The 24,009-nt window shown below is 37.4% G+C and overlaps 1 protein-coding gene across 2 annotated transcripts in view; it reads left to right on the top strand.

Moving 5' to 3' along the window:
- The window catches only part of RBM25 (RNA binding motif protein 25), a 56,217-nt gene that overhangs the window by 14,376 nt on the left and 17,832 nt on the right, over positions 1-24,009 (top strand). For both annotated transcript variants that reach the window (XM_012741200.3, XM_012741193.3), the window contains 6 exons: positions 1,696-1,863; positions 8,926-8,983; positions 13,439-13,599; positions 19,886-20,071; positions 21,889-21,942; positions 22,204-22,287. In XM_012741200.3, coding sequence (XP_012596654.1) covers positions 1,696-1,863; positions 8,926-8,983; positions 13,439-13,599; positions 19,886-20,071; positions 21,889-21,942; positions 22,204-22,287 — 711 coding nt within the window. The remainder of the gene's footprint in view (positions 1-1,695; positions 1,864-8,925; positions 8,984-13,438; positions 13,600-19,885; positions 20,072-21,888; positions 21,943-22,203; positions 22,288-24,009) is intronic.

The raw sequence follows: 24,009 nt of genomic DNA, 5'->3' as shown, positions 1-24,009 counted from the left end.
TCTCTTAGTTCACCACTGTTTATTCAGGGCCTAGCGAGGGTGTTGTGTTGAATTTGGTGTCAGGTACAATGATCTTCCTCTGGGAAGCTATAAAGGGAAAATAAGATAGAAACATAAATAACTGATAAAAGGCAAAATGTAAGTGGGGAGAGTGCTAAGGGTGTTTGAATAGTCTGCCAGAGGTTTAGCAGGGATAATTGAAATTTTTTATACTGGTGCTGAGAGTACAATTGTGAAAAAACTTCCTAGATATAGTTAAATGGTTTATGATGTCTTAAAACTTAAAAATTATGTCTTAAACATAAAATTGTCTTAGTTATTTTTATTTGCTTTTTCAAGTGTTTTTTTTTTTTTTTTTTTTGAGACAGAGTCTCACTTTGTTGTCCAGGCTAGAGTGAGTGCCATGGCATCAGCCTAGCTCACAGCAACCTCAAACTCCTGGGCTCAAGCGATCCTCCTGCCTCAGCCTCCCGAGTAGCTGGGACTACAGGCATGCGCCACCATGCCCGGCTAATTTTTTATATATATATCAGTTGGCCAATTAATTTCTCTCTATTTATAGTAGAGACGGGGTCTCGCTCTTGCTCAGGCTGGTTTTGAACTCCTGACCTTGAGCAATCCGCCCGCCTCGGCCTCCCAAGAGCTAGGATTACAGGCGTGAGCCACAGCACCCGGCCTCAAGTTTTTTTTTTAGAAGAAAGATAATCTGTTAATAGTATTGCAAGTTTACTTGTCATGAATAAGCTTATTTTATTTTATTTTATTTTATTTTATTTTTTTATTGTATTGTATTGTATTGTATTGTATTGTATTGTATTGTATTGTATTGTATTGTATTTAGACAGAGTCTCACTTTGTTGCCCAGGCTAGAGTGAGTGCCGTGGCGTCAGCCTAGCTCACAGCAACCTCAAACTCCTGGGCTCAAGCAATCCTGCTGCCTCAGCCTCCCAAGTAGCTGGGACTACAGGCATGTGCCACCATGCCCGGCTAATATTTTCTATATATATTAGTTGGCCAATTAATTTCTTTCTATTTATAATAGAGACGGGGGTCTCGCTCTTGCTCAGGCTGGTTTCGAACTCCTGACCTCGAGCAATCTGCCTGCCTCAGCCTCCCAGAGTGCTAGGATTACAGGTGTGAGCCACCACGCCCGGCTATGAATAAGTTTAGATTACTGAAATGTTCTGTGTTTTAGGAGCTTAGATTAAGTATGCAAAAATGCAGAAGCTTAAATAATATGCTGTATCTTTTTTTTTTTTTTTTTTTTTTTTTTTGAGACAGAGTCTCGCTTTCTTGCCTAGGCTAGAGTGAGTGCCGTGGCGTCAGCCTAGCTCACAGCAACCTCAAACTCCTGGGCTCAAGCAATCCTACTGCCTCAGCCTCCCAAGTTGCTGGGACTACGGGCACGAGCCACCATGCCCGGCTAATTTTTTATATATATATATTAGTTGGCCAATTGATTTCTTTCTATTTTTATAGTAGAGACGGGGTCTCGCTCAGGCTGGTTTTGAACTCCTGACCTTGAGCAATCCGCCCGCCTCGGCCTCCCAGAGTGCTAGGATTACAAGCGTGAGCCACCGCGCCCGGCCTTGCTGTATCTTTACTACTTTAAAATTGATACTTTAAGTTAATGTTATATTACACTATAGGAAATTTAATTGCTTGATTAAATTTTATTGCTTTTTATCACCTTAGGTCTTAGTTCCTACTGTGTCCATGGTTGGAAAGCATTTGGGAGCAAGAAAGGATCATCCTGGCTTAAAGGTTAAAGAAAATGATGAAAATTGTGGTCCCACTACTACGGTTTTTGTTGGCAATATTTCTGAGAAAGCCTCAGACATGCTTATAAGACAGCTCCTAGCGGTAAGTTTAACTGTTCTCATTAAAAAAAATTTTACTGTAAATTTCAAACTTAAGGAAAAGCAGAAAGAGGACTCTGAATGATTATTTTTCCCAACTTTTTATTTGAAAAATTTCAATCCTGTAAAAAAGGTAAAAGAATGAGTAGTACAGTGAATACACTTGTATTTACCCAGACTCATCAATGAACATATTTTAGTACATTTACCTTATCTCTGTGTGCACACGAATACCATATACTTATTTTTGCTGAATAATTTGAGAGTAAGTTGCAACATGACATTTCACCTCTGAATCTCTTGTGTTTTTGTTAAGATTAAGGACATTCTCCTACATAGTCAAAATGCCATTATTGGCCGGGCACGGTGGCTCACGCCTGTAATCCTAGCACTCTGGGAGGCCGAGGCGGGTGGATCGCTCAAGGTCAGGAGTTCGAAACCAGCCTGAGTGAGACCCCATCTCTACTAAAAATAGAAAGAAACTAATTGACCAACTAAAAATATATACAAAAAATTAGCTGGGCATGGTGGTGCATGCCTGTAGTCCCAGCTACTCGGGAGGCTGAGGCAGGATGATTGCTTGAGCCCAGAGATTAAGGTTGCTGTGAGCTAGGCTGACGTCACAGCACTCACTCTAGCCTGGGCAACAAAGTGAAACTCTGTCTCAGAAAAAAAAAAATGCCATTATCACACTTAAGAAATTTAAGGCTGAGACAATATTGTTAATATATGTGTAGTAATAATGGCTGTAATAGGTATTTTTTGGTTTTGATTTATGATCCAGTGAAGGAATTTTACATTTTGTCATGTTGCTGCTTTTAATTTTATTTTTTTTGAGACATAGTCTCACTCTGTTGCCTGGGCTAGAGTGCCGTGGCATCAGCCTAGCTCACAGCAACCTCAAACTCCTGGGCTCAAGTGATCCTGCTGCCTCAGCCTCCCCAGTAGCTGAGACTACAGGCATGCGCCACCATGCCTGGTTAATTTTTTTTTTCTATATATATTAGTTGGCCAATTAATTTCTTTCTATTTTTTGGTCAGAGGGAGTCTTGCTCTTGGTCAGGCTGGTTTTGAACTCCTGATCTTGAGGAATCCAATCGCCTCAGCCTCCCAGAATGCTAGGTGCCTCTTTATTTATTTATTTTTTGAGACACAGGCTCACTTTGTTGCCCAGGCTTGAGTGAGTGCTGTGGCGTCAGCCTAGCTCACAGCAACCTCAATCTCCTGGGCTCAAGTGATCCTCCTGCCTCAGCCTCCCGATTAGCTGGAACCACAGGCATGCACCACCATGCCCGGCTAATTTTTTTCTATATATATTAGTTGGCCAATTAATTTCTTTCTATTTATAGTAGAGATGGGGTCTTGTTCTTGCTCAGGCTGGTTTTGAACTCCTGACCTCGGGCAGTCAGCCCACCTCAGCCTCCCAGAGTGCTAGGATTACAGGCGTGAGCCACGGCGCCCAGGCTAGGCGCCTCTTTAGACAGTTGCTTTTTTTTTTTTTTGAGACAGAGTCTCGCTTTGTTGTCCATGCTAGAGTGAGTGCCGTGGCGTCAGCCTAGCTCACAGCAACCTCAAACTCCTGGGCTCGAGTGATCCTACTGCCTCAGCCTCCCAGGTAGCTGGGACTACAGGCATGCGCCACCATGCCCGGCTAATTTTTTATATATATATCAGTTGGCCAATTAATTTCTTTCTATTTATAGTAGAGACGGGGTCTCGCTCTTGCTCAGGCTGGTTTTGAACTCCTGACCTTGAGCAATCCGCCCGCCTCGGCCTCCCAAGAGCTAGGATTACAGGCGTGAGCCACAGCGCCCGGCCCTTAGACAGTTGCTTTTTAAGGGGTGAGGGGAGTCTCATTCTGTGTTCCCTGGGTAGAGTGCAGTGTCGTGATTATAGTAGCCTCAAACTCCTGGGCTCAAACAATCCTCCTGCCTCAGCCTCCTGAGTAACTGGGGCTACAGGCATACGCCACCACACCCAGCTAATTTTTCAATTTTTTGGAGAGACGGTGTTTTGCTCTTGGTTCAGGCTGGTCTCAAACTCCTGGGCTCAGGTAATCCTCCCACCTTGGCCTTCAGAGTGTTAGCTAGGATTATAGGGGTGAGCCACCACACCTGGCCAGTTGCTTTAGTATGGAACATTTCCTTGCCTTTTTTGTTTATTTGCTAGTTTTGTGTTTGTCTTCTATTACATTGGCATTTTTTTTTGTTTGAGACAGGGTCTCGCTTTGTTGCCCAGGCTAGAGTGAGTGCTGTGGCGTCAGCATAGCTCATAGCAACCTCAATCTCCTGAGCTCAAGCAATCCTCCTGCCTCAGCCTCCCGAGTAGCTGGTACTACAGGCATGCACCACCATACCCCACTAGTTTTTTCTATATATATATTAGTTGGCCAATTAATTTCTTTCTATTTATAGTAGAGACAGGATCTTGCTCTTGCTGAGGCTGGTTTCGAACTCCTGATCTCAAGCTATTCGCCGGCCTCGGCCTCCCAGAGAGCTAGGATTACAGGCGTGAGCCACCGGCCCGGCCTTACATTGGCATTTTTGAAGAGTCCAAATCTTTTGCAGAATGTCTCTCCCAATTTGTATTTGACTGTTTGCTCATAGTTAGATTCTGAGTAAACATTTTTTGTAAGAATGTTTCATTGGTGAGGCATTCTGCTCAGTGTATGTAGCATAGCAAGAGACACATGGTATTTCTTAGTTCTATTTTTGGTGATGTTAAATTACTTGTTTAAGATGGTCAGATCTCTCCATAGTAAGAGTACCTTTCCCTCTTATAAATAATAAGTAATCCCTGGGTTAATATTTTAAGACTGCAGGAGTCCTTTCTCCCAGTAGCGTTTAAAACAATTTTAGCATCTAATGATGATTCACTGATTCATTTTAAAGTTTTTATTCTGAGCAGGAATAATAATAAATACTTTAGATTTGGTAGTTATTGATTTTCCTTTTTTGTCTTGGCTTTAAATATTTTATCTTGGTGATACATGCACATTGTTAAGTGAAATAATGTGGCATAATTTTATAATGAAAAAATAACAGTTCCTGTACTCCCTCCTTAATTGCCACTGTTTCTTGGAGAAGTTACTTTTAAATCTTTTCCTTCTTTGTTTTATAAGTAATGTACATGATAGTCATTTGCTTTTTGTGAATTATGAGATTTGCATTAAATGTTTAGAAAATAAAGACCCACAAAACCCAGCTTTGTCAAACTTTAATATTTTATGATAGTAGCTTCATATTTTTCGAACTCCTGACCTCGAGCAATCTGCCCGCCTCGGCCTCCCAGAGTGCTAGGATTACAGGCGTGAGCCACCGCGCCCTGCTAGTAGCTTCATATTTTTTCCAACAAAATAAAACTCTAATTAAAAGCCGTAATTCCCTTCTTTCTCTTCCAAGATATAATCTACCATCCTATATTTGGTGTTTAGCATTGCCATGCATATTTTTATCTTTCATTACATATTATATATTCATAAGAATATATAAGTTTTAATTTTGTATTCCTCCACAATTTCCTTTTTTCCACCTAGCATATATGTGGCTCTAGTTTGTTTATTTTTCGCTGTTGAATACTTTGTGTTATAGAAATACACCATAAATTCTTAATTTTCTCTTGATGTTCCTATGCATTATTTCCAGTTTTCCATATTATGTTTTACTTTATTATTATTTTTTCATGATCATTCATTTATTTCACAATTGACTGTCATTACATTAGGCTGGGAAAGGAAGGAGTCACGCACCACTGTTATTCCGTTGTCTTTCAGACAGAATCAGAATCCAGGTTCTAATTGTCTGTAATACTGGGATCAGAGTCAAAAGAAGTTGACTGCTTGCTGGTGGGTGTTGGGAGCTGCTTGGGAGAAGGGAACGAAATAGGCATGCAGCTGACCATGGAGGGTTCATGTTCTGGGGTTTCCATCTGGGTACCTGAGGATCCTTCTTGATTAACATGGGTGATGGGGTGGCGGATTGTACCACAGTTCCTCAAGGTGAACAAGGATGGTGTAGACCTGGGGCTGGTACTTGGGAATTGAAAGGATGACCCGTCTGCACAGAGAGTACCTGCAGAGATGTTTTTGGGTCTATCACAGAATCCTTATAGGGCCTCTCCACAGGGCCCGGGCCAGGGTTAACTCCTTGATTTCTTCTGGTTGGCCTCATGAGTAGTCCAGTATGAATGCTGCACTGTTGGAGACATTGTTGCCTGCTCTTCCTTATGGCACTCTGTTTAGATGCTGAGCAATTGCTTTAGACAGTTCATGATTCTTCCTCCTCAACTTGTCACATTCAAGAAATTCATACTTTTTAAGGAAACTTCTGAGATCTTCTTGGCATCCCAAGTTTTAATTAACTGGTTGGATCGTTTTCTGATTTCTTGGTTTCATTTTTCTCCTATACTTCTGGGAGGTTTCTAGTAATTTTTTTCTGAAGTCGAATTCCATTTTTATTCCTGAGCTTTCTCCTGAGATTCTTTTTACTGCAGCCACAGGGCCCAATGCAGGGTCTGCAGAGAACTAGCACTTAGTTTATGCCAAGCGTCCTCAAACTACAGCCTGTGGGCCACATGTGGCCTGCCAAGGACATTTATCCGGTCCGCAGGGGGATTTTGCCCCAGCTGCCTGTCCTGCTTAGCAGCCAACTTAGGCCCACAGTGCGCATGTGTGGAATGTGTGCCACACTCTGGAACGGCCCTCCAATGGTTTGAGGGATAGTGAACTGGCCCACTGTTTAAAAAGTTGGGGGACCCTTGGTACGCTAATAGAATCTAGGAGAGTCAGAAGGTGCTTAAATGTAGAAATATGTTTGCTCCTTTCTGCTTTTGGCAGTATTGTTTTATTGTATTCTTGCTGCTGATAACATGTTTTTCTAGGTGCATGTGAAAAAAATTTCATATATTCTCTTAGGAGTAGAATTCCTGATTCGTAGGGCATGCTTATCTTCAGCTTTACAAGATAATGCCAATATTTTGCAAAGTGGTCATACCAGTTTATACTTACTGCAGGAGTGTCTAAGTTTCCATTCTTATGTATCTTTGTTGTTGTTGTTGTTTTTTTTTTGAGACAGTCTCACTTTGTTGCCCAGGCTAGAGTGAGTGCCATGGTGTCAGCCTAGCTCACAGCAACCTCAAACTCTCCTGGGCTCAGGCGATCCTCCTGCCTCAGCCTCCTGAGTAGCTGGGACTTCAGGCATGCGTCACCATGCCCAGCTAATTTTTTCTATATATATTGGTTGGCCAATTAATTTCTTTCTATTTATAGTAGAGACAGGGTTTCACTCTTGCTCAGCCTGGTTTCGAACTCCTGACCTTGAGCAATCCGCCCGCCTCGGCCTCCCAGAGAGCTAGGATTACAGGCGTGAGCTACCGAGCCCGGCCTTGTTGTTTTGAGACAGTCTCACTCTGTTGCCTGGGCTGTGGAGTCAGCCTAACTCACAACAACCTCAAACTCCTGGGCTTAAGCAATCCTGCCTCAGCCTCCCAAGTAGCTGGGACTACAGGCACCATGCCTGACTAATTTTTTCTATATATTTTTAGTTGTCCATGTAATTTCTTTCTATTTTTAGTAGAGACAGGGTCTCACTGTTGTTCAGGCTGGTCTTGAACTCCTGACCTCTAGCGATACACCCACCTTGGCCTCCCAGAGTGCTAGGATTACAGGCATGAGCCACTGTGCCCCTGGCCCTTTTGTTGGATGTTTTGGATCCCATGTCTTGCCCTTTTGCTGACATAGAGTAGCTTGCTGTGTATGTGGCTATAATATATCTGTTATATGTACGTGATATATAAGGGTATGTGGTTGGTAAATTTTTAGAATGTAAACTTAATGTGCTTATTGTTCTGTCTCATGTGATCAGTAGTTTACCCTGATAGGGAATTCTATGTTAAAGCTTATTTTCCTCACATTGAGAGCATTGCCTCATTGTGTCGTATCATCTAATGATGGTTTTAAGAAGTCCAGTGGCATTCTGAACTTCTTTGTATGTGACGTGTTATTCTCTAGAATGTCTCTCCCAGTTTGGATTTCACTAATTAGAAGTTTTAATTCCTAATTGTGTGAAATTTCACCATTGATTGTTGGGTTTTAAAATTTTTCTTACATCATTGTGCCAGTCACTTATTTGGTGGACCATTTTGTTCTGGATACTTGTATTCTCATTTCCGGAGAAATTTTTTGACTATTATTTGGTAATTCTCTTTACTGTTTTTCTTCTTCAGGAACTCTTTTTATTTGGATGTTGAATTTCCTGAATTGACCTAAGTCCCTTTTCATTCTTATTTTCCAATTTAGTATTTTATTTTATTTTTTGAGACAGATTCTTGCTCTATTGTCTGGGCTAGAGTGCCATGACGTCAGCCTAGATCACAGCAACCTCAAACTCCTGCTCTCGAGGGATCCTCCTGCCTCAGCCTCCCAAGTAGCTGGGACTACAGGTGTTAGCCACCATGCTTGGCTAATTTTTTGTTTCTATTTTTAGTTGGGCTAATTTTTTCTATTTTTAGTAGAGACAGGGGTCTCACTCTTGCTCAGGCTGGTCTTGAACTCCCGACCTCAAGTGGCTAATAGAAAAATTAGCCAGGTGTGGTGGTGCATGCCTGTAGTCCCAGCTACTTGGAAGGCTGAGACAGGAAGATCGCTATAGCCCCAGGACTTTGAGGTTGCTGTGAGCTAGGCTGATGCCATAGCACTCTAGCCCAGGTAACAGAGTGAGACTCTGTCTCAAAAAACAATAAAAAAGATGATAATAATAATGCTGTAATGCTTTTAATTTATTGGAAGATAGGGATTTTCTACAAATGAAGAATCAGTAGGAATTTACATTTTTCTTACAATGATTTGTTACATATTTCTTTCATGAAATAAGTTTGTGGGAATTGGGAGAATTTTAACTGAGTTACTGATGTGATCTTATTTTTCTTTTGATAACATTGGTACCAAATAATTTTTCTTTTTTTTTACTTCTATGCTTTTTTATTTGCCCCCTAGTGGGAATATAATTGTGCTCTTATTTTGATTAAAAATTATTTTAGTTTGTTAAATCTAATGATTTTTCCCCTCCAGAAATGTGGTTTGGTTTTGAGCTGGAAGAGAGTACAAGGTGCTTCTGGAAAACTTCAAGGTAGGTAATGTTTTCCTTATTTGTTGATGACTTTAACCTGCATGCTTAAATCACTTTGAATGATTTACTTACATTTTCCTTTACAACTCTTTCCTTAGCACTCTTTACCTTTTTTACTGTAATAGGATTAAAAGGCAGCTGAGAAGATATTGGCTGAGAGTTGAGATTAGAAGGTGGGAAAGTGTAACAGGAAGGTGAAAGGAGAGGAAGAAATTAAAATTCCTTGGAGTAACTGGTTTCTTATACTTGAAAAAGTCCTTTTTGTCTTAGCAGTACTGTATGATCAAGATGGAACAATTAGAACTTAGGAAGAGAGTAGGAGAAAAGATAATCAGATGGCCTGTTACTCTTGAATGCAAACTGTACTTTTCATACTTGTTGGTAGAAATGCCTGTTTGATATAAGTTTTTAAACTTTTTTTTTTTTTTTTTTTTGAGACAGAGTCTCGCTTTGTTGTCCAGGCTAGAGTGAGTGCCGTGGCGTCAGCCTCGCTCACAGCAACCTCAAACTCCTGGGCTCGAGCGATCCTTCTGCCTCAGCCTCCCGAGTAGCTGGGACTACAGGCATGCGCCACCATGCCCGGCTAATTTTTTATGTATATATCAGTTGGCCAATTAATTTCTTTCTATTTATAGTAGAGACGGGGTCTCCCTCTTGCTCAGGCTGGTTTTGAACTCCTGACCTTGAGCAATCCGCCCGCCTCGGCCTCCCAAGAGCTAGGATTACAGGCGTGAGCCACAGCGCCCGGCCAAGTTTTTAAACTTTATTATGGAAAAATTCATACATAAAATTGGAGTAGTGTGATGAATTCCCATTTATTCACCACCTAGGTGTATCAGCTCATGGCCAATTGTATTTCATCTGTACCCCATCCATTTCTTCCTCTCTATGTTATTTTAAAGCAAACCTTGAGCACCAGATGATTTTGTGTATAAATATTTTAGTTTGTATTTCTAAAATATAAGAGCTTTAAAAAATCATATCCAAAATGCATATATGGACTAAGAAAATTAACTGTTTTTGCTATCATTAACTATCTAATCAATGTTCAAATGTCCGTTTTTCTCAAATGTCAATTTTTTTTTTTTTTTTTTTGAGACAGAGTCTAACTCTGTTGTCCAGGCTAGAGTGCCATGGTGTCAACCTAGCTCACAGCAACCTCAAACTCCTGGGCTCAAGTGATCCTCCTGCCTCAGCCTCCTGAGTAGCTGGGACTACAGGCATGTGCCACCATGCCTGGCTAATTTTATATATATATACAATTATATATATGTTTATTTATTTATTTTTTAGTTGTCCAGCTAATTTCTTTCTATTTTTTTTAGTAGAGATGGTGTCTTGCTCTTGCTCAGGCTGGTCTAGAACTCCTGAGCTCAAATGATCCTCCTGCCTCAGCCTCCTAGAGTGCTAGGATTACAGGCATGAGCCACCACTTCTGGCCTCAATTTTTAAAAATAGTTTATTTTTAAAATGTTGGTTTTTAAAAATAGTTGATTTGATTCAGGATCTGTATTAGGTCCACATATTACAATTAGTTTTAAATCTCTTTCAGTATTTTAAATTATTCTGTCTCATTTCCCTTGCAATTTATTTGTTGAAGAAACTGGATCATTTACTTAGCATTTCTTTAGTCTGGTTTGGCGGTTGCAGCTCGAGTAGTATACTTTGCCATGAATCTATCCTCTGTTACCTGTAAACTGGTCAGTGGTTGTATCTTGATGTGTGCTACTTTTTGATGTTTTTCTTTGCAAGGATAGTATAAAGATAGTGTCCTTTTCATTGGGACTTATGTCAGATTGTCTTTTTTGTTTTTTTTTTTTTCTTTTTAGTGATAGCATTGTTTGTCAGCGCCTAGGTTCATTTATTTATTAAGGGGTTACAAAATGTAATAGTCTCTGTGGAAGATTCTATCCTTGCTTCACTGAAAAACAAGTCGTCTTCATTTATTTAGTAGAATACTTCTGTAAGGAGAAACTTATTCCATCTACTATTTGGTTATTCAGAGGTGTAATTTACATATGAAAGACACGGTAAATGCTTTGGCTCTTTTTATTTTTCAAAAGAATGAGCTGGTGTCCTCAGAGTTTTCTAGAAGCCTGTACTTTTTTTTTTCTTTTTCCTGAGACAGAAGAGTCAGGCTAAAGTGCAGCGGTGTCATCATAACTCGCTGCAACCTCCCTGGACTCAAGTGATCCAGCCTCCCTAGTGACTGGAACTACAGGTGTACGCCTGCCCCCATGCCTGGCTAATTTTTTCTATATTTTGTAGAGGCGGGGTGTTTTTGCTCACGCTGCTCTCCTGAGCTCCAATGATCCTTCTACCTTGGCCTCCTGGAGGGCTGGCATTATAGATGTGAGCTACTTTGCCCATCCTTTTTATTTTCCTTTTAAATCATTTGGAACTTGTGAATCGAAACATTTAATGTTATTGTATTTAATATGGATTTATTGTAGTTTTTACTTATGTTAAAGCTTTTAAGTTATCTGCCTTTGCAAGTAGTTTTGACATGATCCTAATTGCCTTTGATAGTTTCCTTGTTACCTGATATAACAAAATGTTCCGAGTTCATTTAGTATTTTTTTAGCTTCAGGCATGGAGTCAGCCAATTCTCCTAGGAACTTTGGTTCCTTTTAGTGGGAAATTATTTTGAAAATTATAATCTCTGCATTAGGTGCACTCATTGTGCAACAGTGGTTTGGTGTTTGGTTTTAGGTTTTCCCATTGCACACTAAATCAGAATCAGGACCAGAAGGTTTTAATTTAACCTCTTCTGTCATGTGTCTCCCACATTGCGAATCCTAGTTTACAAGGACACTGGGGATGGATAGAATATTAAGTAATTACTGACTTGCCTTATCTCACACATAGGACAGTTTCAGACTAGTATCACCAATACTGTCATTAACAATATGATGATTGAAAGTTACTTTTTAATTTTTTTTATTTTTTATTTTATTTTTTTTTTAAATTCCCACAGTACTTTGGCATGGAAAAAGTTACTTTTTTAGAGGGCAGGTCTTTTTGACACTAATATCACTCACAATAGTTCTCTTTCTGTGGTTTTGTGATTAGCTGTATACATATTTAGATTCATTTGTTTAATTTAAAATGTTTTGATTGCTTTTTAATTTTATTTATTATTTATTTTTTGCTTTACAATCCATCAGATCAAATAATTTTTTTTTTTTTTTTTTTTTTTTTTTTTTTTTGAGACAGAGTCTCACTTTGTTGCCCGGGCTAGAGTGAGTGCCGTGGCGTCAGCCTAGCTCACAGCAACCTCAAACTCCTGGGCTCGAGTGATCCTTCTGCCTCAGCCTCCCGGGTAGCTGGGACTACAGGCATGCGCCACCATGCCCGGCTAATTTTTTATATATATATCAGTTGGCCAATTAATTTCTTTCTATTTATAGTAGAGACGGGGTCTCGCTCAGGCTGGTTTTGAACTCCTGACCTTGAGCAATCCGCCCGCCTCGGCCTCCCAAGAGCTAGGATTACAGGCGTGAGCCACAGTGCCCGGCCAAATAATTTTTTTTTTTAAAGAGACAATTTCTCACTATGTTTCTCAGGCTGGCTTCAAACTCCTGGGCTCAAGCCATCCTGCTTCATCCTCCCCAGTAGCTGGGACTATAGGCACTAGCTACCACACATGTCTTAATTTTGTTTTAATAACCCTTTTTGGTCTAAGGTTATGTTAATAGTGAGATTGACTAGTTATAAAATGAAATATAGAAAAAAGGTAACTAGAATAAAAGATCACTAATTTTGTGATTTAACATCTCAGAATTAAAAAGTGTTTTTTAGGTTCAAGCAATCTGTTCTTATTTGTGACTTTTAGGAAGTCTGGATGGAATCAATTCATGAAGTAATTAAGAATCATTTTCGGTGGGGAGTAGTGGCTCATGCCTGTAATCCTAGCACTGTGAGAAGTGGGAGGATTGATTGCTTAAGCTTAGGAGTTGGAGACCAGCCTGAACACAAGAGCAAAAGGCCCTGTCTCTACAAAAAATAGAAAAATCTGCCAAGTGTCTTCATGTCTGCTGGTAGTCCCAGCTACTCGGGAGGCTGAGGCAGGAGGATTGCTTGAACCCAGGAGTTGGAGGCTGCAGTGAGCTATGATGATGGCACTGCACTTTAGTTGGGCGATAGAAGGAGACTCTGTTTCCATAAATAAAAAAAGAATCATCTTAATCATGAAATTCTAATAAGTAGCAATTTGCCTAATTTGAATTTTTCTTCTTTTCCCCTGTTACTGTTTTTCTATCTTTTTTCTTTTTATTTTGGTTGTTTGAAGGTGCTAAAAGTGAAATGGTTATCAAAGGGAATTGAAGGACAAGGGTGGACTGACAACTTGAGTAATTCTTACATGTGGTCGGTCTCTGGTGATTTTACTTTTCCATAATTTTTAATTTTTCCTATTGCATTGATATCTCACTAATTCTTTACATCCATTGCTAGCCTTCGGATTCTGTGAGTATAAGGAGCCTGAATCTACCCTCCGTGCACTCAGATTGTTGCATGATCTGCAGATTGGAGAGAAAAAGCTACTTGTTAAAGTTGATGCAAAGACAAAGGCACAGCTGGATGAATGGAAAGCAAAGAAGAAAGCTTCTAATGGGGTATGTTTTCTATAGTGTTTTTTTTTTTTAGGCCAGCTGTGCTATTTCAATGTAAATACTTTTCATAAATGAATCTAATATGGGGCTTCACAAGATCATCATCATAATATGTGTTTGTGGCTTAAATGCAAGAGGGTATTTTATAGTTTGTAGTTATTTTAAGTCTTTTGTCTACCCACAGTGGGTGGATGACTGTTGATTTGCTTGTTCCAGGTTGGGATGAAGGTAGTAAGGGAGGCTGGACAAGGTTAACTTGCCAGAGAAAACACTGGTACAGACTATTCCAAACAGAGCTTATTCATTAAGGCAGCTTTGTAAGTAAGTACAAAATATTTCAACCTACACAATTTTTATTAGTTGCCCTCTCTTTTAGAAGTACCCAGATTCTGAGATGAATGAAAATAAGTTTTATTTCCTTTCCTCAGCTAGATGGCTTTATTCAGGATATATTAAGTAAAGCAAAAGCAAAGGAAAATTTTGAATGTTGTGTTGTAATGTGTATATTATCATCCCCTCTCAACAAAGCAAATATAGCTAAAACTTAATTATTTATTTTCTCATTTCCTCTTCCTAGTTCCTTTTTGGAACCTTAAACTGAACAACTTCAAGATAGATTTATTATCGTCTTCCACTCCCAAAAGAAAAAAAATCCACAGCCTTTTGCTCTCATCAAAGTTTCATTATCTTTCAAAATAGAAATAGCTTTCTTGTCCCCCTTCTCTTTTATAAACACATTATATGGTCTTTGTAAAGGAAACAAAAAAACCTTAAAAATTAAGCAAGTATAAATGAGAAATTAAATGCCACCCATAATCCCATCATCATAAGTAACCATTGTAGACATTTTGATTGTTATGTTCTTCCGGAAGTTTTCTCTGTGTGAATGAATACAGTTTCAATTGGAATATATGAATTTGTTTTCCTTTCATAAAAACAGGATTGAATTTTAAGTATTGTTTTATAAATAGCTTTTTTCCCCACTTAATTCTGTCTTTCCTTGGACTTTTACTATTTCTTTATCTGATTTCCCTTTATTTAGTTTAATCTGATAGTTACAGTACTGCCTATGTTTCTAAAACATAAGTAAAATTTTGTCAGATTCTTGCTAATTATGTCAAGTCCATCTTTAATGGTTTTGGATTTCTTAAAGAATAAAGCCCATATTTTTAGCATGGCACTCAAGGTTTGCTCCAGTCCACCTTTTTAGCTTTCTCTTTCCCTCCCTCTCCATGTCCCAGTAACCCTGCAAACTCTCTTTTTGCTTTGCTGGCATCTTCATATCTTTGTTGCCCATCTAAGCTTCCTGTTAGAATTCTGTCCACAGTTACAATTAATATGTTTTGATTCATACAGCCTTCATTAACCCTACTCTCAATTCCTCTCTCCCATATAAATTTGCAAGTGTATGTTAGTCTTTTTTGTAGCATATATTGTTTATCTTTCTTTCTCTCACAACCTTTTATAAACTTTCTCATTCCCATAACCTCCTTCACCCCCAATCTCTGATTACAAGTAGAAAAGGCAATAGGTTCATGGAGTCTGTTTGTTCTTGTACCTCTGCAGCGCACAGGACAGTGTCTTAATAAAATGTAATTTCTGTGGAATATAAATTGTATCTCATATGAGTAGTGTTGCCTGTCACATCACTAAAACCTTAAGAAAAGAGAATGTTTGCAACAAGTATTTTCAGATTTTCCTTGCTGTGATAACTGAGCACTTATTTGAAAGAGTCTTCAGAATTACCTAGTCTTCTAGGATTCACTGTTTTATTGGATTTAATGATTGCTTTGTGAGATGGTATTTAATTTGTATCATCTGCAAATGGTATGCTAAAAAACTCTGAAAATGAAGTGAATCACTATATATTTATATAAATAAGGAAGTACACAATTGTATGTCTTTGAATTTTATTTGTAATCATCAGCCAGAGTAAACACACTTTAAATCTGTTTGTATCTTTCTTCAGGAAAAACCACCTTCAATAAAAACATACAGAACAATTATTTCAGATAAAATGAAATCAAAACAATTAACAGATATCACATATATTTTATTGTTCCAAATGTTATATGTATATTTTCTAGGTGTACTTTACATTGTGCCCAAACGTACTTGAAGTCACAGGATAAATATGGTATATTTTCTTTCCTAGAATATCAATTTTACTCAACAATATAGATTTAAAAATTGACAATTTTATCTGATATAAATTTTTTCAATTAACTTAAGCAAATATAACTATACAGTAGGGGTAGATTGCAGATTTGCTATGAAATTTCAAGATAAAATATGAGAGAGTACTTGTTCATTCTCCTTTACTGTCAATTAGTTGGGGAAATTTAGAATGCTGTAATTTACTTAGGTAGATGATAGGAGAAAGAAACATTTTGAACCTTATGTTACTTTATCCAGACATTTTCCTGACTTCCAAGCAGAAGAGGAAACACAATTAGTTGTATAGTTCTCACTGACTGAGAGAAATGTGAGTTTGTCTAGGAGAGTAGTTTTTATGATACGGAATTTTAAGAGGACTCGTGTGTCTTGTTATATGACTTGATGAAAAATTTTATTTAAATTTTGCAGAATTTGTAGAAGCAACTACAAATTACTTTTCTTTCTACTTCTTATTGACCTTTCCTAAAAGCATTTCATTTGAGATAGCTATGCTATAATCTAGTCCATGTCCTATTGCTTTATGGCTGTCTAGCAATAATAGCATAGGAGAAGAGAAATCTGCATGATTGTCACAAGTTTTTTTTTTTTTTAATTGTTTAGATTTAAAATTTTTAACTTTTTTTTTCCTTTTTAACTCTTATTTGTAAAGTGTAAACAAGTTGTAGTTTTTAACCATACATTCAAGAATGAACTCTGATGTGTGTTGGAAATACAGATATTTTCTAGAAAGAGCATTGTAAATACAGATAGTTTCAGAAAGAGCATTACATTGTAATAGAAGACAGATGCTCCAGGTGAACATCTTTTTTTTTTTTTTGAGACAGAGTCTCGCTTTGTTGTCCAGGCTAGAGTGAGTGCCGTGGCATCAGCCTAGCTCATAGCAACCTCAAACTCCTGGGCTCGAGCGATCCTTCTGCCTCAGCCTCCCGAGTAGCTGGGACTACAGGCATGCGCCACCATGCCCGGCTAATTTTTATATATATATCAGTTGGCCAATTAATTTCTTTCTATTTATAGTAGAGACGGGGTCTCGCTCTTGCTCAGGCTGGTTTTGAACTCCTGACCTTGAGCAATCCGCCCGCCTCGGCCTCGCAGAGAGCTAGGATTACAGGCGTGAGCCGCCACGCCCGGCCAGGTGAACATCTTTGCCTGGAAATATGTCTCATTGAGTCTACATTTTCTCAGAAGAAAGAGCTACTTTCTTAAGAGCTTGCTTAAGTTCTCAAAGAGGTTCTTGTTTTGGACTCTAGAAATCAATGTGCCAAAGAATGAGCCCAGAAGAGCTGTTTAACCTCACAATTACTAGCTTTACTATTGAACTTTTTTTTTTTTTTTTTTTTTTTTTTGAGACAGAGTCTCGCTTTGTTGTCCAGGCTAGAGTGAGTGCCGTGGCGTCAGCCTAGCTCACAGCAACCTCAAACTCCTGGGCTCGAGTGATCCTTCTGCCTCAGCCTCCCGAGTAGCTGGGACTACAGGCATGCGCCACCATGCCCGGCTAATTTTTTATATATATATCAGTTGGCCAATTAATTTCTTTCTATTTATAGTAGAGACGGGGTCTCGCTCTTGCTCAGGCTGGTTTTGAACTCCTGACCTTGAGCAATCCGCCCGCCTCGGCCTCCCAAGAGCTAGGATTACAGGCGTGAGCCACAGCGCCCGGCCACTATTGAACTTTTAATTCTTCTGAAAAGAGCCAAATAGGCAGGCCACATAAACATCTCAGATAATCAGTTGATTTCTATCAGCCACTTGTACAACTAAACCATTCACCTTTTGCTCTCCAGTATTACTAAATATGCTTTCTGAATTATAAGAGGAAACTGAAAATCAAGAAGTCATTTATGGTTGAGGAACCAGAGATGGAACTTTATTAGAAGAAACTTGGAAAGCATGTGGAATGGTCTCTTTAACCAAAAATAGCCTTTCCTTCAGAGACGTATCAGGTTATTTTTGTTTTTGTTACATTATCAATCATTTAAGAGATTTGGGCTAATAAGCTTTCCTTCTGAAAATGTAGATTATGGGGCAATTATTCATTTGAAAGGTGATGTTAATTAATTCATTCCAAATGCTTTTCTAATTTGGGTAAAATAGTCATATTGCTATTTAAATTGTGGTTTATAGTGGAGGCTAATAAACTTAGGGTCGCTATGGTTATTTTTTATGAGTAGGCCTTTGGAATTATAAGCCCACTTCTATCCCTGTGTTTAGAAAAGTATGGAGATAAGAGTGGCTCAGGGAAAAGAATTCAAAATGCAGGGGATATGCCAAAGAGACACTGAATGCTTTCTAATAAAGTATATTTTTATAATTTAGAATTAAGGTCTCAACAGCTGAGAGTTTGAGTTGAAATAGCCATTTGTGCCTCAGGATGTAAGTTTTCCGTGCCAAGTTATTATTGGAAGGTTAACTCTTTTTCATTTTAAACCTTGGGGGAAGCAGGGTATCACTGAAGGAATTTTAGAGAGAGATGTATACATTAAAGACCTTATTGTGATATATTGTTGCTTTAACATAAGAAAGGACTATATCAGTGTAATTATGCTTTACTATATTGTTGGTAAATAATTACAGTAGTTCAGTTACATCTTGGGTAAAGCATCTTGTTTTTATCTAAGATGTCAAGTAGAAAGTTGGTTACAAGAAGTTTGGATGAAGAAGCAGGTTTGAGAAAGTAAGAAACTAATTTAGAGTGGTTATAATACCACATAATGCCTTATATTGAAGATATCTGTGTCGTAACCCTTCTCTTACCCTGTAGTGGAATTGCTTGAGGGCAGGTTGTCTCTTTTTTCAATTTTTAATTTTATCTCTTCTAGGGCAGTGTCTTTCACACATTATATTCTTAATAAGAATTTTGAGCACATCAACTTAAGAAATCTTGTTGAATATGCATCCATTGGAGACGGCTTTCAGAATACTGATGCTTGATATATTGTTAGGTAGCCATAGGCATTAAACTCACCTTGAATAGAGTTGCATGCATTATGACTTAGAGCGTGGCATTTATTTACAAGAGCGTGGCTTTTGTATGTATTTTTAAGAATGTGCACAGTATATGTTTACCAAGTAAATTGATAAATATTTTGGGATATGCACAAGAATAGCATTACATTAGAAGCCAGTAATTTTTTTTCTCCACAAAGACAGAGTTAACAATCTAGACTTCTTCTCTTAAAGGACTATTATTCCCAGCTACTTGGGAGACAGAGATAGGAGAATCTCGCTTGAACCCAGGAGTTTGAATCCAGCCTAGGCAGCATAGCAAGACCTTGGTCTCCTAAAAAAAAAAGGATCAATAAAAAAGTCCCACAAATAATCAGTTACTTACCTGTGAGAAGTGTTATATGAATTTCCATGTTTATATGTGTTCTTATTTTTTTATGTTAGATGCATAACTCATGGAGTGGGAGACCTATACAGTATTAGATTTGATTCCTTAGTGTATTAAGTGTATGGTTTTGAAAGTGGTATTCCTGCATTACAAGAACTCGTAGAAACCAATGGGGCAAAAAATAAGCTATCATTTCAGCTCCTAACCTCTCTGATTCTTGCATTTTTGGTGTATATATATATCTACTTAGTGTTTTTCTTATTTCTTTTGTTTAACCTACATATATACTTTTGCTTATTCTATATGTTGGCTATCATAGCATACTTAAAATTGTATTTTGCTTTTATTACACGACTAAATTTTCAACTGTTTAATGTCTTTGCAAGAATGAATTATTAATATAGTTAGTAGTTATCATTAGTTTGCTATTATTGAGCAAGACAATCTGAAAAATTGTGAAAGCTTTGCAGATATGTTGTTTAGTATGCTAGTCCTGTGATTTAATGTTTTTATATCTGGTTAGGAGAGCCAGGATTTTAGTTTTGAAGGGAAGGCAGAAAGAAGAAATGAAAAATGTGCTAGTACCTGAGGAAAAAACAAAGTAAAACAAATGAAGCTTAGTTTTGTGACATTAAGAACAAAGCCAGCTCTGCATTTAATAAGATTATGGAGATGTTTTGGAGAAAACGTGATTACTTAGTTTTTTAACTTATTTTAGAATGATTTTCATTTTCTTGTTTGATTTTTCTTCTCCCTGAATTTGCCATGTTTTTTAAGAATGCCAGGCCAGAAACTGTCACTAACGATGATGAAGAAGCCTTAGATGAAGAAACAAAGAGAAGAGATCAGATGATTAAAGGGGCCATTGAAGTTTTAATACGAGAATACTCCAGCGAGCTAAATGCCCCCTCACAGGAATCTGACTCTCATCCCAGGAAGAAGAAGAAGGAAAAGAAGGAGGACGTATGTGTTCTGACAACACAGTCATTTCTACACTTTATTTTTTATGATGTTACTCTCGTGCCTTGTTTTAACTTTTGAAATGAAAATAGACTAGGCTTTATAACAATATACAGGTTAAAAGAAAATGTTTGGTTCTGTTACACTCATTTCTTTTGGATACACTTAGAGAAATTATAAGGACTGTAATTTAAAAAACGTTGGAAGTGTTTTATATACCATGAAAAATTACTGTAAAATATATATTTATAGAGAAATATATATACACAGTCAGCCCTCCTTGTGTGGCTTCCACATCTGTAGAGTCAACCAACTTGGACTTCAGAAATATTTAGGGGGAAAAAAGTAAAGTACAGCAATAGAAAATAACACAAATAAAAATTGACATATAACAGCTATTTACATTACATTTGGTTGTATCAGGTATTATTAAGCAATCTAGAGATGATTTAAAATATATGGAATGATGTGCATAGGTTATGCTATTTTATTAATATATAAAGGACTGGACATACATGGATTTTGATATCTTTGGGGAAGGGTCCTGGAACGAATCCCCCATGGATACCAAGGGATGATTGTATGTGTGTATACAGGTAGATACACGCACACACACGCACGCGCGCACTCATGGTGTGTATAGAATCCTAGTTTGACTGTGTTTTACCAACAAACTTACTAATTTTAGACCAAAATGTTCCTGTTTTGTATTTTGGAATGCTCTGGCATGGACTTAAGTTTAAAAAACAAAAAACTCAAAACCTTAAATAGTGATGAGATAGGAACTGATATTAAGGAGTAAAGTGTTGTTTTTTTGTTTTATTTTTAACATGACATATTTAGCCTTATATTACTTTACTCCCTAATTATGGTGGTTCTGTCTCTAAGCCAGAAACCAGGTCTCATTCACTGAAGATTTCCACCATTCTTTAATCTTTAGTTTCCTTTCCTTTTGAAACCATGTCTTAATTCCTCCATGTACAGTAATGGTATCAAACAATAAACTGGAGGACTCTGAAAGAGGAGCACAAGATAAAACAATCCTCCTCAGTAAATTGAATGCCACCCTCTTCTTCAGACTAAGCTAATTGATATGATAGTAGGGAGTCCAGGTTGACAGAAAATATTTGATTTTCTTACACCCATTGCCTTTTGATAAACTTAGAGAAATTATGGGGAGTGCTCTTTAAAAATATTGGATTTATTGAATGGATTGTGTAGGTGATGCAAAAGTGCTATAAAGAAATTATATTATGATTATCAAGGGGTAGTGACTGTTCATATTTTCTTATTTCAGGGATTTTTTAGGTCATTTTCAGTTTTCTTTATGGCTAAATACATTTTTATAACTTGGCTTATTCTTCCTCATTTGGTAATAAAAATTTGTCTAATGAGATGCAGTCTCTTAGAATTGGTAATTAGTAGAGTCATTAAGGTATAAGATGTAATGGAGGCTTGTAGAGTTTGTTTTTTCTTCCATTAAGAGAAAGGAGAAGAATAACTAGACATTGATTTGATTTGGGTTGAGAGTAGAGGATGAAAAATCTTGCCCTGTGGTATGAATTATAGGTAAATTTTGTTGGTATGATTGTTTCCTGTATCTTAGAGGAGATAAGGGAGAAATTCCTTCTATTGCAATGCCCTACTTATTCCAGTGTTTATAAAGAGTGAAATCACATTTACTATCAAATAATTTGAAATCAAGAAAATATAACAGAAGTACTATATTGTTCTCAGTATAAATGTATAGGGCATTGCTTTGCAGAGTAGCGTGCGCTCTTTTTTTTTTTTTTTTTTAATCTTTGTGGGTTTTTCCGCAGATTTTCCGCAGATTTCCAGTGGCCCCACTGATCCCTTATCCACTCATCACTAAGGTTCGTTTAAATTGTAGGCTTTGAACAGTACCTGTGTTTTACTGCTAATTGCCAGATTTGAGTTTCTTGTCTATCTGACTTTTCGCTATTTAACTTGAGGTTGTTAGATTTGTTACTGTAGATATGTTTTGTTCTATTCTATTGTGTTCTTTATTTGTTTATTTATTTATTTAGTAAGACCTATGCAAAATATCTAACATTTAACTTTTTATGTTGATGTAGATCTTTTGTCATTCCCTCTTGTCCCCTCTTGTCTTTTAGGAGGATATAAATGCTATAGAAATGGAAGAAGACAAAAGAGACCTGATATCCCGAGAGATCAGCAAATTCAGAGACACACACAAGGTAGTATTCTTGTTTTTTCGCTTGATACCAATCTAGACTTTTTACAGAATCCAAAGCAAACAGACAAAAAAATTCAACCTTTCATTAGAATATAATTTTAAATGCATTTTATAGGTTTAATTGATATTTAGATAGAAACAAAGAAACAGAAAACCAATACCATATTAAAGTGGTCCTTGACATATTGTGCTTAGTTTTTTCAATTACTGACTTACTCTGCAGTCATCTCACTTTAATATGAATAAAAGCTAACTTTATCTTTAGATTTCAACATAAACATCAAGTTCAGAGTTAAACTAGATTCAAGGGGGCAGCAGGATAACATACACTGTAGCGTATTTCTGGGGGCAGTTATTTAACTTAATCTTAGGAAAACCTTTTCTTTAGAGCTGAGATTAAAATTTAAGATTTATATTTGTATAGATTTAAGTTGAGTGGGGGAGATTTTTAAAAGTAGGTCAGTGGTTACCAGACTTACCAAATTTTAGATGCATGGAAGAACTGTAAATTCCCATAAAGCTAATCTATTCATTGACCCCCACCATTATGATAGAGATCATATGGTGACTAATGCAAGATGAAACTCTCAGCTTGGAAAGTAACAAGGAATAGGATGTAAGTATGAGCTTCTGTTTTTTATTATATTTATGGATGCCCCCTCAGAAAAATATGCAAAGGGGTAACTGGCTTGGTTATGGGTATTTATGCATAGTAAATCCCACTCACGAGTTTTGCCTATTTAAAGCTTCTCTCAATGACAGTGCATCTGTGAATGTTTGCTGATGTTGAAGGTGATGCTTACAGATGGTGATATGCAAACATTGCATGAAGTGTATTTTGATGTTAGAGGTATAAAATGTTGCTGGTTCTTACTCATAGACTGAGAGATCTTAAATTCACTGAAATGTTGAGTGTTCCTTTTTTATTCAATCTTATTTTTTCTTATTGCTTTCAAAATCCCAAGATGACAATTATCGCCAATGAATCAATGCTGCTGAACACTTATTATCCAGATGCCCAGCCCTCGCTCATGTACACAGTGCTTTTTCAGAAATTAAATGTGTATGAAAGCACAAATGTGTAATTCTCCCAAAAGTAATTTTGAGCGTTGAAAAGGTGGTTTTTGGGAAGTAGTTTTAGTGGAGTACTTTTGGTTAGGTACAGTATTCAAATTCAGGGCTGAGTAAGCTTAAAAATGGTATATAGTTGTGTGTGTGGTTTACCCCGTTTTTATTTTTATTTGTTAAACCCTGTCATGTTATTGTTAAATTGTGAGGAAATCATGTTTTTAAAAACTAATTTAAAATATGTTTGCTTCAAAGTTTGAGAATTTGTCAGGCATTTCACTGCCTCAGTATTATTTCACTGGGGGGGGGGGATGCTTTGAATTTCCAAAATGTATTTTAAAAATAAACAATCAAAGTGGAAACCAAAAACAGTTCTTTTTATTGGGTGGTGTGATTAAAGGGGATGTTTGAAACTCTAGTAACAGAAAATGAGCTCAGTGAACCTTTGCATGTTTTGGTATGAGTTTATTAAATAACCACGGACTGTCAGGGTATCAGCGTGGCAGGGGGCGTCCATTTACAGCACGGATGAGTCTGAAGAGAGAATAAGGTAAGATTTATGATTTTTTAATCTGTCCTTTCTTCTTCGTTACTTTCTTACATCTTTTTAGGCTCACTTCATTTTGTTTCTCCAGTCTTTCCTAAGAAAATATAC

This window comes from Microcebus murinus, chromosome 6, assembly GCF_040939455.1.
Source record: "Microcebus murinus isolate Inina chromosome 6, M.murinus_Inina_mat1.0, whole genome shotgun sequence".
NCBI lineage: Eukaryota > Metazoa > Chordata > Mammalia > Primates > Cheirogaleidae > Microcebus > Microcebus murinus.
Note: the sequence above shows the minus strand (reverse complement) of the source record. Positions and strands in the feature narration are given on the sequence as shown.